The sequence below is a fragment of the Pimephales promelas genome, chromosome 22 (genome assembly GCF_988280905.1).
Source record: "Pimephales promelas chromosome 22, fPimPro1.hap1.1, whole genome shotgun sequence".
Taxonomy (NCBI): domain Eukaryota; kingdom Metazoa; phylum Chordata; class Actinopteri; order Cypriniformes; family Leuciscidae; genus Pimephales; species Pimephales promelas.
In genome coordinates, this window is record NC_142790.1 from 3,249,533 (window position 1) to 3,268,885 (window position 19,353).

At 38.5% G+C, this 19,353-nt stretch overlaps 3 protein-coding genes across 3 annotated transcripts in view; 1 reads left to right on the plus strand and 2 right to left on the minus strand.

Annotated features, from left to right (window-relative positions):
- c22h18orf63 (chromosome 22 C18orf63 homolog) overlaps positions 1-14,673 on the plus strand; it is a 151,246-nt gene extending 136,573 nt beyond the window's left edge. The window contains exon 15 of the transcript XR_016149144.1: positions 14,567-14,673. The gene's annotated coding sequence lies outside the window, so the exon portion shown is untranslated. The remainder of the gene's footprint in view (positions 1-14,566) is intronic.
- tubb6 (tubulin, beta 6 class V) lies at positions 5,036-9,206 on the minus strand. The gene is made up of 4 exons (XM_039690665.2): positions 9,048-9,206; positions 7,507-7,615; positions 7,101-7,211; positions 5,036-6,206 (listed from the first exon to the last, which is right to left on the minus strand). Exons 1-4 carry the CDS (start codon positions 9,102-9,104, stop codon positions 5,143-5,145), a joined length of 1,341 nt encoding a protein of 446 aa, XP_039546599.2. The 5' UTR covers positions 9,105-9,206; the 3' UTR covers positions 5,036-5,142.
- cidea (cell death inducing DFFA like effector a) lies at positions 10,503-17,397 on the minus strand. The gene is made up of 5 exons (XM_089125544.1): positions 17,309-17,397; positions 15,206-15,341; positions 14,556-14,711; positions 11,427-11,599; positions 10,503-10,811 (listed from the first exon to the last, which is right to left on the minus strand). Exons 1-5 carry the CDS (start codon positions 17,347-17,349, stop codon positions 10,703-10,705), a joined length of 615 nt encoding a protein of 204 aa, XP_088981670.1. The 5' UTR covers positions 17,350-17,397; the 3' UTR covers positions 10,503-10,702.
- Positions 17,398-19,353: the final 1,956 nt, after the last annotated feature.

Below are 19,353 nucleotides of genomic sequence, written 5' to 3' on the forward strand. Positions count from 1 at the left end.
TGACTCTTGTCCTTATGTGGATGCATAGGCTTTGTAAAATATGTTCTCAATACAAGGGGGGCCTGGCACAAAAGGTTTGGGAACCACTGATACAGACTCATAAGATTAAGGGATCTGAGGATGGTATAAGTTTGTTTTTTGTCTTGCTTGTAGTTTTTTTGGTGGCTTTTTATTTGGAAGGTATTGTTTCAGGTCATTGTTATGCCATTGTTATTACTACAGTTGCTTGTGTATTTAAATGTCTCTTCTCCTAATTGTGTAGCTGTGCGCATGACAACATAAAAATGGTGACAACATAAAAAATGCCATGAATGGTGTCTAACACCTCCCAATTTATCCACAGCCAAATCCTTGTGGAAACACCTGGAGAGCCGATCAAGTTTGGGGTCCCCAAAGGGTCTTGGAGAAAATGATGATTTATTTTTTATTTTATTTTACTATTATTAGCTTTTGAGATGTCTAACTAGGTTTTTTAGGGGTGCTGAATCTATCCCAGCCATTTGTTTTTAATAAAAATGACTCCAAGTCCATTCAAAAATCCATAAAAAGTGGTTGTTGAAGATATCAAATCTTAAAGGGATACTCCATTTTTTTGGGGGAATAGGCTCATTTTACCACTCCCCCAGAGTTAAACAGTCGAGTTTTACCGTTTTAGAGTCCATTCAGCCGATTTTCTGATATTTAGAAGAATATCAGTAACCAGACAGTTTCTGGTCTCATTGACTTCCATAGTAGGAAAAAAAATATATAATATATTCTATATAGAACCTCTTACTTTGTGAGATGAATATACGATTTTTCATAATAACTTTCATCTTTAGAAAACAAAAAGATATTAAATTAAAGATCTGTGTGGTTCTAGAGGGCCGGACTATTCATGACTTTTGCATTTTTCACGTGTTGTCCAGATGATGTCAGTGTTGCTGTCGTAATGCTTTTTTTAGATGCATTTCGAAAGATCAACTTGATCAACATAATTAAGTAAATCGAGTTTGACTCCTTTTACTGTACATAGAGAACAATTTATTCTTTATAATGACACTTACAATCCTTCATTATTTTATAATTTATAACTTTTTTCCTTTTAGGCTACATACATCATTTTATTATACAGTAGGCTATTTACACTTATTCACAGTGATATGAATATGCACGAAGGACACTGCTTGACTCATACAGAGCTCATAAATCTGAAGAAGACATACAATCTCATAACTGGATGCAAAAGTCTGATCGACACTCACTGAAATACACTACACAGCCCCTAAATGACAAAACACACTCTTATCTAGGTTATTGTATGGAAGGGAAGAGTCTGAAGTGTGTCTAATTTGTGGTCCTGTTTGCCTCTTTGTTACTATATGTATCAATCAATCAATCAAATTTATTTATAGAGCACTTTCAAATCCAAAGTGGACACAAAGTGCACTTCACTAAAACAATAAAAAATATATAAAAACTCACACGACCCATAAAAAACAATAACAACCATAAAATGAATAAAATCAATATAACCAAACCTGAATTGTCAATTTCAGTTATCAAAGGCCAAAGAATAGAGGTGTGTTTCAAGAAGAGACTTAAAAACAGACACTGAAGAAGCCTGCCAATGTGCAGAGGTCCTTTTGAAGTATAAGGAATGATCTAACTTTTGTATAAACATTTTTTAATAAAGCCATGAATATAAGCGGAAGTGAAGTGTGCCTTTTGGAAACATAAATCTGTGCCACGCGAGCACACCATAAATGTGACCGTAAATGTATAAAGTTGTTTTTTTTTTAGAAATGTTTAGGCATGAGCTATTTTTTCAGCAGACAGTTTGCATAGTATTGTTACTTTAATACCCATCTCTAGGGTAAGCATTACCTTTGGAGTATATCTGACGATGACTCGTTGGTTTAAACAAATGAGACATGTAGATTCCAGAGACATTTTCAAGGCCTTATTGGGCATGGTGTGACTGCACACGCTTTTACAGTGAGTTAGTAATACTGAGGGTAAAAGATTATGGAATATAGAGCATATTCAGCCTATCGAGTTATATATTTATGAATGTAATTAAATTGTGGGTGAAAATACCAATAATATCCTTATAATCCTGCTGTGGAGGTTCTGGCATTCGGATATTACAGGAAATCCGACCGAGACACTTTGACCCACTTTCCTCTCAGCTGAGTCGACTGCAGCTGTTAAACATACCAAAGTAAGTCCTCTAAACCACTGCGTCCACACACAGCTGCACTGACCCGGCCAATAACCATTTCATGTTTCAAAATATCACGCACATGGACCTTTTTATGTTGTGTAGGGACTGTATCACTCCACTGGCCTTGCTAGCAAGCTAAAAGTGTGGGGGACGAGGAGAGGCACATATTGTAAAAATGTAAAATATAAATAAATCACTTTACAAACTGACAATAAAATGCATGTATACAATACAATTATGCAGTTGTACTTTTTCATAAGTTTAATAAAAATATTATGTAGTAACCCTCTGGGTCCTGGCTCTGACATTTGTGCTTTTTTCTGTTACTTGTGACATTTTCATGGCTAAAGTATTATTAAAATGTATTCAGCACAAACTCTGCTACATTAATATGTCAGCAGCATGTATGTACAAATTTGTAGTTTTGAGATAATGATGTTTATGCGTGGTTTGGTTTGTGAGAAAAAATTTGTCACTGAAATAAGGTCATATAACCCATACTGATTATCTCTTCACAAGAAAATTGAATCACATAGCCTAGAATATTCATTCGGATAAGACAATAAAGTTGTAAAAGTAGGAAGACACCTGATGTTAACAAGCAGAATCACTGAAGGAGAAAACCGTCATTTCAAAACAAACACTGATCACCATAATGGTGACTTAAATTTATGTTTTTTTGGTTGTTATTGTAAGTTTTACTCATTTTAAATGGTTAACTTTTAAGGAATTAATTTGATTAATTATTACTCAATACTAATTTGTTAAATTTAATTAATAATATTGCTTGTAATCTGTTGCCACAATTTTTTTTTTTTTTTTTTGATTAGATAAAGCATATCCATTTTTACAGTGTTTAGATAAAGCCAGGATTAAATCTTGGTTTCGTTAGGACATTTAATAGCTTTTATAAACGTGACTTAGAAAAAAAGATGGGCATCTTTATTTATTTTAAGATATATCAGTGCAAGTTGCTTTCAGTTAAAACAGCTCAAACATGCATTTTAGACTTGTGAAACCGAGGGGGAAGTTAATTAATTTTACTCAGTACTTTATTGTGTTATTACTAATGAGACCTTAAAATAAAGCCCCTGTCTGTTCATTTATTAAAAAATGTATTTAAAATATTGAACACTTTCAATCGCATGTTAACTTTACACAATCATTTAGCAAACATAAAGTGCAAAAATGTAAATTAATCATTTGAAAATAAAAATAAAGCCCTTTTCAAAATGAAGTAAAAATTGTAAGCAATTACATTTGTATTTATAAAATATAATACATAATTAAATAGTTAAAAATCAATTCGCCATTTATGGAGGACTCATTTATTAAGCAATTGCTTTTTGTGTTTTCCATATGGCTTCCCGACTTTTTCAGTGTATGCTCAGTGTGCCAATGACTAATAGTTTGGAGCAATGAACAGTCTCCCCTAAGAGATTAGTTTTACATTTAGAAATGGGAAAAGCTGCTATGACAGAATTTGATACATGATTTCCAGCCGAAAGCCCTTTGTGTTTGTTCATGCTGTGGCTCTAAACAGTGGTGTCGACTCTATTGTTAGCTTCATGCTGCTAAGTGTAGAAGGGCTTGCTCAGCAGCTGTTGAGAATAATAGAAGATCGACTGAGCAGGATTTGCGTCCACGGCTGGAACAAGAGCCTTTGTGTTACGGACATGAAAGCCTGTGTTATTCAGAATGACTGGCTTTAACCTCACCTATCCTACAGGATTTCAGTTCAAGTTGAACTTGAGGCACATACACGTCAAATCTCTCGGACTATACACCTTTTTCCTAACGAGGCACTTTCGATTTCACCAAAGAAGACTTTAGAATCCACTCAAAAGCATTAAACGAAATCATTTCAAATCATAAGGTAGCACTGCAAATAATCCTCATCCGTCTCAGTCGGCTTGGCTGAATTTTCAGACGTCAGAAGAATAATGTTACGCTTGGTATTTTAATTTAAAATGAGTTTTTGGTATGTTTTATCTTACCTCAAGGGCATCCTAGATGTAGGTGTCTTTGTTTCCACAGTATTTTCAATTTTGATAATTTTAGGTCAAACCGTTCTTGTCTGTCAGTCATATAATGGAGGTCTATGGTCACCACCTCAAAGAGCATGCACAGAGAAGTCCAAATTAAACATGACTTAATGACTCGTAAATGTAAGTACACATTGATGGCCTAAGACACGAAACGAGCGTTTTGTGTGAGAAAACGAACAGTATTTATATCGTTTTTACCTCTTGTAACCACAGCCACGTCCAAGTGATCTGAGGCCGCGGCCACTTCGGTCTGTGCAAGCGCCGGAAGTTTTCTCACACAAACCGCTCGTTTCGTGTCTCAGGCCATCAATGTGTACTTACATTTACGAGTCATTAAATCATGTTTAATTTGGACTTCTCTGTGCATGCTCTTTGAGGTGGTGACCATAGACCTCCATTATATGACTGACAGACAAGAACGGTTTGACCTAAAATTATCAAAATTGAAAATACTGTGGAAACAAAGACACCTACATCTTGGATGCCCTTGAGGTAAGCTAAAACAAACCAAAAATTAATTTCAAAGTGAACTATCCCTTTAATATTATATTATCTGCAAGTACAGTTTTTTTTAAATATACTTAAAAGTACACTAAAAGTGCACAATACAATAAAATGCACTTTTTTTTACAAGGGAAATGTTCCATTATTACCTTTTTTTTAGGACATGGAGTAGTTATTTGATTTAAACCATTTAATACTTAGTAAGCACTATTAATAAATAATTCAAGTCCAAGTGTAGTAAAAAAAACAAAAATATTCTCTGAGACAGTACAATGTATATGGTCCTCAAAATGCATTTATTGCAAACACGCTTTGACTCTATTTATTCACATTCAAAACGTAAAAATCGCAGCTTAAACCGACACAAAAAACGGCATCCGCTGTTCACTCGTTCACCTCTTCCTCGTCATCCTCAAATGCTTCCTCGCCGTCATTGGCCGTAGCCTCCTGGTACTGCTGATACTCCGACACAAGGTCGTTCATGTTGCTCTCGGCCTCGGTGAACTCCATCTCATCCATCCCCTCTCCGGTGAACCAATGCAGGAAGGCCTTGCGTTTAAACATGGCCGAAAACTGCTCGGAAATGCGCTTGAAGAGCTCCTGGATGGCCGTGCTGTTGCCGATAAAGGTGGAGGCCATCTTAAGTCCTCTGGGTGGAATGTCACACACCGCGACTTTAACGTTGTTGGGGATCCACTCTACGAAATAGCTGCTGTTCTTGTTCTGAATGGCCAACATCTGCTCGTCGACTTCCTTCATGGACATCGGCCCGCGGAAAACGGTAGCCACCGTGAGGTATCGCCCATGCCGCGGGTCGCAGGCGGCCATCATGTTCTTGGCGTCGAACATCTGCTGTGTGAGCTCAGGCACCGTGAGCGCGCGATACTGCTGACTTCCTCGCGCGGTCAGCGGCGCGAATCCGGGCATGAAGAAGTGAAGGCGAGGGAACGGCACCATGTTTACCGCTAGCTTGCGCAAGTCTGCGTTCAGTTGGCCGGGGAAGCGTAACGACGTGGTGACTCCACTCATAGTGGCAGACACTAAGTGATTGAGGTCCCCGTACGTGGGCGTGGTGAGTTTCAGCGTGCGGAAGCAGATGTCGTACAGCGCCTCGTTGTCGATACAGTACGTTTCGTCTGTGTTTTCCACCAGCTGATGCACCGAGAGCGTGGCGTTGTACGGCTCCACCACCGTATCGGACACTTTCGGTGAAGGCATCACGCTGAAGGTGTTCATGATGCGGTCGGGATACTCCTCTCGGATCTTGCTGATCAGAAGCGTCCCCATTCCGGATCCGGTTCCTCCACCGAGGGAGTGTGTGAGCTGGAAGCCTTGCAGGCAGTCGCAATGCTCACACTCCTTCCTGACCACATCCAGGACTGAGTCCACCAGCTCGGCTCCTTCCGTGTAGTGGCCCTTGGCCCAGTTGTTTCCGGCACCGGTCTGTCCTGCAAAAGCAATACAATGAGAGATGATTGGTTGGGAACACTTTATTTCAAAAGTCCACTTCTGTAAGTAACTTAGCAACTACGGTCATTAGATATTAGACAACTAGTTCACTTTTAAAATAAAAAAACTTTTGCTGATAATTTACGCACCCCCATGTCATTCAAGATGTCCATGTCTTTCTTTCTTCAGTCGAAAAGAAATTAAAGTTTTTGATGAAAACATTCCAGGATTTTTTTCCATATAAAAAGGTTTAAAAGGTTCTATCAGCGCTACGTATTTGGAACCCCTAAAAGGTTCTATACACTCTTAAAAAAAGGGTTCCATACTTGGCCAATAGAACCTAATACCAAAAAAAAAATGGTTCTATATAGAACCATTTTGGAGTTCCATATATGAAGCGGGGGATGGAACCATTTCTGGTTCTAACTAGAACCATTTCTTCTAAGAGTGTATGTTGTAAGAACCAACCCGGTCTCATCCCAAATCGTCATATAACTGACGTTTTGGGACGTCTTTTGACCATACGTCAATATTCGCCTTTTTAGGGCCCCCTTAAACGTCGGTAGATGAGGTTATGGGATCCTAACTCTACCCCATACCTAAACCTAACCCTAAACCTACCCCGTCACCTAACTGACGTTAAAGGTAAAGCGTCAGTTGTATGACGGCCCGGGATCGCCATCTACCGACGTTTAAGGGGGCCCTAAAAAGGCGGATATTGACGTATGGTCAAAATACGTCCCAAAACGTCAGTTATATGACGATTTGGGATGAGACTGTGTTATAAGAACATATAAAAACAGATGTTACAATTATGTGTTCTTTATAGCCTACAGTCTTTTGCTTAAAGACCTACAAAAAAAGAGAGAAAGTTTGGCATGTTGACACTGTACCAAAGATGAAGTTGTCTGGTCGAAAAAGCTGTCCAAACGCGCCAGAACGAACACTGTCCATAGTCCCAGGCTCCAGGTCTACCAGCACGGATCTGGGAACATACTTGTGAGCTAAACACACACACACATACACGGCTATAAATCTTGCTGTAAAACAAGATATGCTGTTTAATAATGAATTAAATGATTATAAATTAATTGATAAAACAATGCACCTTTAGCAAATGAATTCATATTGGTTTTATTCATGTATGTAAATCTTTTTAATAAAACATTATGCTAGTGCAGTCAGAGCAGTCCAGGAAATTCCTCTGAGCTGACTACACTGTTCAAAGTTTAAGGTCACTGAGGGGGAGCAACAAGAGCACTGATTCATACTCGCTCGCACACTGATGCACATACTTACAGGACGCCTCGTTGTAGTACACATTAATTCTTTCAAGCTGCAGCCCTGAATCACCCACATAGTTGCCGGCTGGGTCAATGCCATGCTCGTCGCTGATGACTTCCCAGAACTAGATGCGACACAGTTGTTCGCGTTAGTTCAGATGTGATTTCAAAGCATGAGATTCAATGAGTGTGGAGATTCTTGGCATACTTGCGCACAGTAGGACACATCTTGCCACACCCACCCAGGGCAACTGATGTGGCCTTAAAATATAACGACCTGAGGCCTACCGTGACTCAAGCATTGATCGCATTTAAGTAGGCCTACACTAAATAGGACCAAAACAAAAATTGACTAAATGTAATCAGCAGTAGAGAGAGAGTCGTAGCTACTGTATATTCCAGATGCGAATCATTTTAACGGGTTGTCAACAGTTTAGTTTGTTAAAGTTTTTAGTACACAAGAAATACCTAGAAAAAGAAATTCACGAAAAAGAACCGAATCTTAAAGAGATAATGTTAGTTAATATGTTTGGAAGTCAATGGGGCACATACATTTTCATTTTTGAGTGAATATATCCCTTTAGAAATCCCATTTTAATCACTGAAAATGAACGGAATCACACTGGTCGCGCAGTTTTGATTCACTGAAAAGAATCGGATCATACGAGTCATTTGTTTAAGATTCGAACTTGTTTGCACTGCAGCTGTTTTGCATTCAATATATAATCAATTTTGCGCTGTAAAACTGTATATGAGCACTGTCATGAGCAGTGTTGGGTTACTCAAAAAAAAGTAATTAATTAGCCTACTAGCTAGCTACTAATTACCTCTTCAACAGATTACTGTACTAATTAGGCTACTCTCTCTAAAAATTATTTAATTACTTTTAATTACTTTCAAAATCCCATATCAATCTCAACCAGCTGAATAATATAAGGATAGACATGAATCTGTTATAATTCTTTCAAATAAACAAATCGCATGAATTATCCTTAAACAGACCAAGGTGGAGAAGGTTATAAAAACATACTTTTTAGCATCAGACAATACATTTTGATGTTAAACCCTATTGTTTTATGTCACAGATCTCACACTTTTTTCATATATATTTTACATTAAATTCATACGAATTTGAGTGCGGTCGTAATATTTAGACACCTCATTTAATGCATTCGAATCTCTGTGAGATCGGATTGATCTATACATTTACCTCGATTACATCAGAAGTAACTGTAATTAAATTACAGATAAATGAAGAGTAGCCTAATCCCTTAGGCTACTTTACATTTTCAAGGGAAAAGTAATTAAATTACAGTAACTAATTACTTAATTAGTTACACCCATAATTACTTAGTAGTTACACCCAACACTCATGAGTCATGACTGAAAATCATCAGCTTCAGGTACTTTTTTAAAAGTTTCCCTAAATAAATGTGTCCCCCTAAGTTTCAGTTTCCATATGAAATCTAAATCAGTAGCAATTGTTTTTGAAAGGGCTAAATATAGTTTAAAACCGACAGTGTGATAGGAAAATAATATAAATTTGATTTGACTAACCTTTGTCCCAATCTGATTGCCGCACTGTCCGGCTTGAATGTGAACGATTTCCCTCATTGTTGTGGTGTGTGTGAAGATGCTCCTCAGAATCTGAGCTCTGCTCGTCTCGACTGCAGGATGACTGTGAGTTCACTGACACACACGAGCCTCAGCTTTCAAACGATTGGTCGGAATTTGAATGACACATCAGCTGCACAATCACACAAGTGTGCTGTCATTGCTCTCTTCTAGTCACAAATTATGCAATGCGTTGCAAAATTACATATCATGCTACAATACAATACAATGTAATTCGTATTTCAAAAGAAAGTCTATTGTAGCCTACTTGTCTTTTTCCAGCAGTCTCTTTACAACATATTTATTACAAGTCTGATACATGTTCTCAAAAAATAAATAAATAAATAAATAAATAAATCTGAGGCATATGTTACCAATATTTCTGACAAAATCAATCTATAATCTGGTCACCCAGAAACAAATCGTGGAAGAAGGGTCACTATATATATATATATATATATATATATATATATATATATATATATATATATATATATGAAGAGTTCAGATGCAAAAGCCTCTAAATGCCATTTGAAATTTTCTTCTTTAATGATGATTTTTATCAAACTTGTATATTTAAGTTCAGTAATTTCACTTAAATAACAATTAATAGGTAATTATCATTGTCATTTAAGTGAAATTACTGAACTTAAATATACAAGCTTGATAAAAATGATCATTCTAGAAGAAAATTTCAAATGGCACTTAGAGGCTTTTGCATCTGAACTCTTCATATATATATATATACACATATATATATAAAATAGTGTTGATTTAACTTAAAAAATGAAGTAACCTGGTTGCCTTAAAACTTTAAGTTTGTTGAAATTGAAAAATTGAGTTAATACATTGAAGGAGATTGATTTAATAATCAGAAACTCAAAATATTATGTTATCTGAACCACATAAATTATCTAAATTGATTTGACAGGAGAAAAACGTTATGATAACAAATCATGATTTTTATTTTTTACAGTGTATGGAGCTCGAATTGAGATAATAGATCGGAGAGAAAAAATGTTTGAGAGAAAAAGTTTTCACACTGAAAAAAAGAGAGATTTTATTTCTCAGAAATAATTTTAAATAATTTTTGTTCTATGAGAAAATACTTTCTCTCCAAAGTTTTTTAGTGTCAAAAATTATTATTTCTTGCTATTGGTATGAAAACGTTTTCTCTCAAATATTTATCTTCTCTTATGAAATGCTTTTTTTGCTTTTTCTCTCAGATCATTTATGCACATGTAATAAAGACACAATCCAAGCTCCATAGTATGGACACTTTTTGGAGTTTCTTTTTCAGATAAATCAGATAAAGTCCTTTTAAAATGCAGTCTCAAAACAAGTTCAACTGGAGATCATTTTTCAGCAAGCCTGATAAAAGATGACAATAATAAGCTGTTCTTTATAGTTCACTTTTTTTATTCGCAGTACAGATTCACACACATTTAATGTTATCACCCTCTCAATAAGCAGTTCTTACATGTTAAACATGATATTTTCCAACCATATAAAATACTGATGTTTTTCTAAGCATGTAGCAAAAACTAAACATAAGTGCAGTCGCCTATTCATTATTTTCCCACTATCTGATGTGACGTTTAGCTACAGCATTCCTCTTCCCCAAGAAACCGCAACACATACGAGGATCCGCACAGGAGAACCTGACCCGTCAGTTTGGCCATGTACATGAAACATCGCAGTAAAGACCTGAGGAAGGAAAAAGGGAGTAATATTAATATGAATGATCACTTTCAGACTAGACTATACTTCTCGACAACAAGGTATAATTTTGCTCTGTGGTAATCAGATTGTTCTTAAGGACAAAATTTTCAATGGTAAAAGTTCTGTATTATATTAGATGATAAAACGATACAATCATGTTCACTAGTAATGTCTGACTTTTGGATCCAATTGTGTGTGTCAAAAAAAATTGGCTATTTGTAATTAAAGTCACCACCTGCATCAAATGAAAATTGACAAATCTTTAAATTGAATATTACAGTAGGCTATATCTTTTATAAATTCTCTTCAAACATTATTTTTCTAAATTCACATGAAATCGAAATCTTGCATCAAAATACCTTCCCCTCCCTCTTGCATCTTTTCTCTTCACTGATGATGAGGGCGGAGCAAACTGTCACTCACATGAGATCCACCAATAGGAAACCACAACCATCCAATCAATTCCCAATGGACAAAATCAAGCCCCGCCCTACATTTGTTCTTGTTTCAGAAGCCGTTTCACTCGTATATATCCGTTCATTAGGAAATCTATAATAAATCACGACATTAGGAAATTTATTGTGTGTGTTTGTCTCTCACATCAGAAAGTACTTGGCTCTGGTACACTTGACGTCGTATGAGAGTGAGTATATGTCATAGAGTGTGGCTTTAACAGTTAGGCAGCCCAGAAAGTCCTTTGGGTTCAGCTTGTACAGGTCGAAGCTCAATTTGGCAATCCCACTTCTTCTCGGTTGTCGGAAACTTGGCATAACCTGGGAAATATGAATTGAGGGCAAAATAAATAGGTTGTTGTGAGACAAAATCACTGGGCATCAGAGTAAATACAAGCATGCGCTCTAGTGGAACAAAAACTCAAAGATGGGTTAGCTAAAATAACTCTTGCATTAATGAACAAATGCTGAAAATCATTTTAAATCTGATTGTTAAAAAATAAATAAAACCGATAAATGAACTGCTGCAAAAGAAACAACACTTGGGATCTGGTTAATCCGGCTCTAGGGAACGCAATCCTGATCCTGATTAGACCTAGTTTCAAATCTGCCTTCATTGTTTGCTAAAACAAAACAAAACAACAAAAATGTCTTGTAAAGTATGCAGTAAAGAAAGAAATAGATCTTGTTATATAGAAGAACTGTCAGATGTGGCAAAAGTTCTCTCTAAAAAAAGTATGGTAACAATTTTTCAGGCTTTTTTCAGGGATGTACGGAGCCCCTCTAGTCCCACTTTGGTAAAAAAAATTAATTATAACTATCTTGTGGCCTCAAGATACTAACTCGTGGCCACAAGATAGTAACTCGTGGCCACAAGATAGTAACTCGTGGCCTCAAGATAGTAACTCGTGGCCTCAAGATAGTAACTCGTGGCCTCAAGATAGTAACTCTCGTGGCCTCAAGATAGTAACTCGTGGCCTCAAGATAGTAACTCGTGGCCTCAAGATAGTAACTCGTGGCCTCAAGATACTAACTCGTGGCCTCAAGATAGTAACTCGTGGCCTCAAGATAGTAACTCGTGGCCACAAGATACTAACTCGTGGCCACAAGATAGTAATTCGTGGCCACAAGATAGTAACTCGTGGCCTCAAGATAGTAACTCGTGGCCTCAATATAGTAACTCGTGGCCTCAAGATAGTAACTCGTGGCCTCAAGATAGTAACTCGTGGCCTCAAGATAGTAACTCGTGGCCACAAGATAGTAACTCGTGGCCTCAAGATAGTAACTCGTGGCCACAAGATAGTAACTCGTGGCCTCAAGATAGTAATTCGTGGCCACAAGATAGTAACTCGTGGCCTCAAGATAGTAACTCGTGGCCTCAATATAGTAACTCGTGGCCTCAAGATAGTAATTCGTGGCCTCAAGATAGTAACTCGTGGCCACAAGATAGTAATTCGTGGCCACAAGATAGTAACTCGTGGCCTCAAGATAGTAACTCGTGGCCTCAATATAGTAACTCGTGGCCTCAATATAGTAACTCGTGGCCACAAGATAGTAACTCGTGGCCTCAAGATAGTAACTCGTGGCCACAAGATAGTAACTCGTGGCCTCAAGATAGTAACTCGTGGCCTCAAGATACTAACTCGTGGCCACAAGATAGTAACTCGTGGCCTCAAGATAGTAACTCGTGGCCTCAAGATAGTAACTCGTGGCCTCAAGATAGTAACTCGTGGCCACAAGATACTAACTCGTGGCCACAAGATAGTAATTCGTGGCCACAAGATAGTAACTCGTGGCCTCAAGATAGTAACTCGTGGCCTCAATATAGTAACTCGTGGCCTCAAGATAGTAACTCGTGGCCTCAAGATAGTAACTCGTGGCCTCAATATAGTAACTCGTGGCCTCAAGATAGTAACTCGTGGCCACAAGATAGTAACTCGTGGCCTCAAGATAGTAACTCGTGGCCACAAGATAGTAACTCGTGGCCTCAAGATAGTAATTCGTGGCCACAAGATAGTAACTCGTGGCCTCAAGATAGTAACTCGTGGCCTCAATATAGTAACTCGTGGCCTCAAGATAGTAACTCGTGGCCTCAAGATAGTAACTCGTGGCCACAAGATAGTAACTCGTGGCCTCAAGATAGTAATTCGTGGCCTCAAGATAGTAACTCGTGGCCACAAGATAGTAACTCGTGGCCTCAAGATAGTAACTCGTGGCCACAAGATAGTAACTCGTGGCCTCAAGATAGTAATTCGTGGCCACAAGATAGTAACTCGTGGCCTCAAGATAGTAACTCGTGGCCTCAAGATAGTAATTCGTGGCCTCAAGATAGTAACTCGTGGCCACAAGATAGTAACTCGTGGCCACAAGATAGTAATTCGTGGCCACAAGATAGTAACTCGTGGCCTCAAGATAGTAACTCGTGGCCTCAATATAGTAACTCGTGGCCTCAATATAGTAACTCGTGGCCTCAAGATAGTAACTCGTGGCCACAAGATAGTAACTCGTGGCCTCAAGATAGTAACTCGTGGCCACAAGATAGTAACTCGTGGCCTCAAGATAGTAACTCGTGGCCTCAAGATAGTAACTCGTGGCCTCAAGATAGTAACTCGTGGCCTCAAGATAGTAACTCGTGGCCTCAAGATAGTAACTCTCGTGGCCTCAAGATAGTAACTCGTGGCCACGAGATAGTAACTCGTGGCCACAAGATAGTAACTCGTGGCCACAAGATAGTAACTCGTGGCCTCAAGATAGTAACTCCTGGCCACAAGATAGTAACTCGTGGCCTCAAGATAGTAACTCGTGGCCACAAGATACTAACTCGTGGCCACAAGATAGTAACTCGTGGCCTCAAGATAGTAACTCGTGGCCACAAGATAGTAACTCGTGGCCTCAAGATAGGAACTCGTGGCCACAAGATAGTAACTCGATAACAACACATTTGCACGTTCACGGTTCTGTGATGTCGGTTAATGTCAGGCAGGTAAATATTTTTTATTTTTGTGAGTGATTTTCTTTTAATTTATTCATTTTAATTTAAAATGATGATTTTATCTATCCCTGGTTTGTATGAAAAAATATATATTATAATATTTTAGTGTAAAATTTGTGTCTTGTTGAATATACAGTAAGGCTGATTTTGCACTGTTTTGTAATACTTCCCAAAACAATTTTTATAATAGTTTCCAGTGAAAATGACACTTTTTGTCAATGGACTTACAGTTAACCAATAACAGATTTTGTTCATTAAAATGATTAATATGTGCCACTGCTGTACCCGTTTGCTAGAAGTCCAGACTTCTCCTTTCTCCAGGACCATGAATGGAGTGTTATTCGGCAGAGACTGGAAAAAAGCCTCGGAGTCGACCACTGTCCCATCATCCTCCAGCACCAGTGTGAGCATCTGACACGCCATCACGAAGGAACTGGCCACCTGCAGAGAGAGAGAGAGAGAGAGAGAGAGAGAGAGAGAGAGAGAGAGAGACTTCATATGAATATTTTACTTAGAGTAGGCCTTATAGTAAGCTTGCGAAGAACTGCATGTGTTGACAATCTGAAACTTTGAGTAAAAACTTATTGAAAAACTTAACATAAAACTTATGTTATTATGCTAATACAGTAATAAGTTTGGTAATGTACTTTGCTAGGGGCATATGGTCTTTTAATATTGCAATACATATAACTCAAATTCAAATATGATCAGGTTTTTTTTCTAATCACTCTAATTCAGACACTTTTGGGAGTCAACTTAAAATAAATAAATAAATCAACAAACCAAGCCTTACCTACTCAAAAATAGGCTATTATCTGTAATATTGTTACCATATTTTTTATTTTATTTTATTATTTTTCTCCAGTATCTCCAATAAGATCTGGTTATAGACAGAATGATTATAGTGAGCAGAAGAGACGGCTGTGTAATCGAACCTGCTGCCGGAGGTCTCCGAGAGAGGTGCTCGTGAAGCCTGTCCTCCTGCGCCGGTTCTGCGAGCACACCCTGTACGGACGGGCCTGGGGAGGAGGCAGCATCCGCTGGGCAAGACACGCCATCGACGACACAGGCCTGGGGAGGTTGAGTACAGTTAAATCAGACACTTTGAATATGACAGAGTTTGAGGTATAGAAATGATTGTTATAACTTCAGGACCTGCAACCTCAGGACAGTCTATCGTTTCTGGACTCAGACTGCATGGCTACAGCTTGTCTGAATACCAGAAATAACAGCTTTCTGTAAGGATTTATTGGTGACCTGGGCAATTTGCCATTGACCCAACAGTTTGGTTTGTTAGAGTGAGATACGGTTATATAAACAGGAAATCAAATGTTTGACAATGCTTGACAAAACACAGCAGATAGTAGTACAGATCTACTGTGAAATAAAACAGCTCCTAATATAAAATGGTCACATTTTAATTATTTGATTTGTGCATTTAAGAATTGCATAAAATCGTTTACAGGAAAGTAATTATATGTTATGTAAACTAATTCTGCTGTAAAGCAGCTCTAAAAAAGACAATAGAGTCATTATTCAGCTAGATAATACTATTAAAAATACTTTACAATAAGGGTCAATTCATTACATTAGATATAAACTAACACTAATAAATATATAACAGCGTTTATTCATTTAGAAATATATTCTGTTCATTTGTTTTTTAAAACATTAGACACATTTAAATTTGAAAAAATACCATGTTGAAGTTAATATAGCCAAGATTAATAAATGCTGTAAACACACTCACCTAAAGGATTATTAGGAACACGATACTAATACTGTGTTTGACCCCCTTTTGCCTTAATTCTACGTGGCATTGATTCAACAAGGTGCTGAAAGCATTCTTTAGAGATGTTGGTCCATATTGATAGGATGACCCATGTTGCAGTTGATGGAGATTTGTGGGATGCACATCCAGGGCACGAAGCTCCCGTTCCACCACATCCCAAAGATGCTCTATTGGGTTGAGATCTGGTGACTGTGGGGGCCATTTTAGTACAGTCAACTCATTGACATGATCAAGAAACCAATTTGAAATGATTCGAGCTTTGTGACATGGTGCATTATCCTGCTGGAAGTAGCCATCAGAGGATGGGGACATGGTGGCCATAAAGGGATGGTCATGGTCAGAGACAATGCTCAGGTAGGCCGTGGCATTTAAACGATGCCCAATTGGCACTAAGGGGCCTAAAGTGTGCCAAGAAAACATCCCCCACACCATTACACCACCACCAGCAGCCTGCACAGTGGTAACAAGGCATGATGGATCCATTTTCTCATTCTGTTTACGCCAAATTCTGACTCTACCATCAGAAATCGAGACTCATCAGACCAGGCAACATTTTTCCAGTCTTCAACTGTCCAATTTTGGTGAGCTCTTGCAAATTGTCGCCTCTTTTTCCTATTTGTAGTGGAGGTGAGTGGTACCCGGTGAGGTCTTCTGCTGTTGTAGCCCATCCGCCTCAAGGTTGTGTGTGTTGTGGCTTCACAAATGCTTTGCTGCATACCTCGGTTGTAACGAGTGGTTACTCCTCTGACCTCTCGCATCAACAAGGCATTTTCGCCCACAGGACTGCCGCATACTGGATGTTTTTCCCTTTTCACACCATTCTTTGTAAACCCTAGAAATGGTTTGTGTGTGAAAATCCCAGTAACTGAGCAGATTGTGAAATACTCAGACACCAACAACCATGCCACGCTCAAAATTGCTTAAATCACCTTTCACAGTCAGTTTGGAGTTCAGGAGATTGTCTTGACCAGGACCACAATCCTAAATGCATTGAAGCAACTGCCATTTGATTGGTTGATTAGATAATAAGGAGAAATTGAATAGATGTTCCCAATAATCCTTTAGGTGTATGTGATGCAGCTAATGCATTAACTAATGTTAACAAATTGAACCTTAAAGTGTTACTATAAGATTTACAATAAAACCAAACTTTCATAGAGAATATTTTCATAAATGACCAAATATCCTGTTGCTCTCCAACATTAAAGCCTGAAAATGATTATTTATAAAGCCCAAATAGTCTTACCTCATTAAAGATGAAGGAAGTAATGTTTTAGCGTACTCCATGCTTCACAGAAACACTGCGCTGTAGCCGAAGAGAGTCTATAATCTCAGCCGAACGGGGCGACAGGAGGAGTTTGTGTGGCTGGACTGATGTAATGCTCAAGTGTGACCAGTGCTTGCTGCAGGGAGTAGGGGTTTAACCCCAGTTTACTAGCCGAATCATCCTAATCATCCCCATATATACTGACTGACTTGGGCCTGTCGCCTTTTTTGCCTTTCTTTGCCACCATTGGCTTTTGGCTTTTGTTTAATTTTATATTTAACAACATTATTACAACATTCACTATTCAACTTTCATTCAACTTTCATGTTATCTCTGTAAAGCTGCTTGTAAAAAACGCTATAGCCTATAAATAAAGGTGACTTGACTTGGGCATTCTGGAGCAAAATGGCTGCCGTCGCAAACAATACTGGTCCAGAAGCACTTCCTGTTTCAGTTTGTCACTGTTTTCTTTATTCACATGTAAAGAAAAAATCTTAAAGATGTTTGTTTAACTTTTTGATTCAGTTTTATATGTTCTGTTGGTTGTATTTTATCCCAGCTTTTATGTTGTGTTAAACTGAAACAGGAAGTGCTTCTGGACAAGTTTTGTTTACATCTTGCAAAATGGTCTTTAGAGCCGCATGCATGGAGGGTTTCCTTCAAAAGCAGAGATAAAAATCATATCCAGGCCCTGGAGAAGCTTGTTGTTTTGTGTTCTGTGACTGTCGAGTGCCGTCATGGCGGCAGATCGTCTCAGCTTAGAGCACAAACAGGTGGCCAATGACATTACACTTTCTGCAATCACAGCAGTCATGGCTTAGATTGGATTGTTAGGATCAGTCGCGATAAATGTAATTATTTGTATAGGATGAGCAGAAGTAAATGCAGAACGCTTTCTGATCACCTACACACATGAGGAGAGGACCATGCACTTGCCGGCCCACAATCCTCTGCTCTACTCTGTGTAGGGGAGACCGGGTATAATTATCTGGATGATTATTTATTTATACACTTTTTATTCATAAGTATGCAGTGTTATAACTACATCTCTGACGTTTATAGCAAAACAAACCGTTTGAAAATCGGTAGAAAATTGAGCAAGTTATGGTCATTTAAATAGTACATGTACCATTAACACAATGTTACGAGTGAGTGAGCTGCCTGTGACAAGATGGCCGCCAGGTGCAGACGTCGACCTCCATTGGCCAGCAGCGTGGACGACATATCTAGCCTTTATATAGATATCTATATTCCCATGTACCTTTGCAGCTTATCTAAATGACTTGCCCTTCTGTAAGGACATTCTGTAAAAATATTAAAAACCAATCAGTTGTATGATAGGGGATGGTTATAACACTTTTTCAAGAAGTGTTACAACCCACCCCACCCCTGTCAGTCACTATTTAGCTAGCTGTATTAGCATAGCCTACTGGTTTGGAATTGGCAGGGGAAAACTGTATCACATGTTGCCTAAGAAACGACATTTTAATATAATATACTGGAAGTCAAACTTAAGTCCTATCTTATCCCTAAGTGGTAGAAATGGTGGTGGTATAACTCTCCCCGTGTTACAAGAACCGACCGGTCTCCCTACCCAGCCAACATGTATATGTGGGCCCCACATGGTTTATGCTTGGGCTACGTGGGTACCAAGTGGGTATGGTCCCAAAATGGGCATCTTTTCTGGGGCCCACTTGGGTCAGCTACGTCGGTCCCACATGGGCAAAAATAGGTGGGCTCCCTATGTGGGTCCTAGTTGGGTCACTAATGGGAAATGAGGGCATGGGCTCAAAATGGGGAACACAAATGGGGCCCATTTGGGTTTATCAAATGGGTGAGACATTGGCAAATACAACCAGTCCCATATAGGCTGCCTGCGTGGGCCCAAGGTAGTACCCACATAGATAATCTCTATATGGGTTATGAATGGGAAAAATATATGGGGTCCACTTTCATAACCCATATGGGTCAGACATGGGCAAACACAATCAGTCCTATATAGGCTGCCTACATGAGCCCAATGT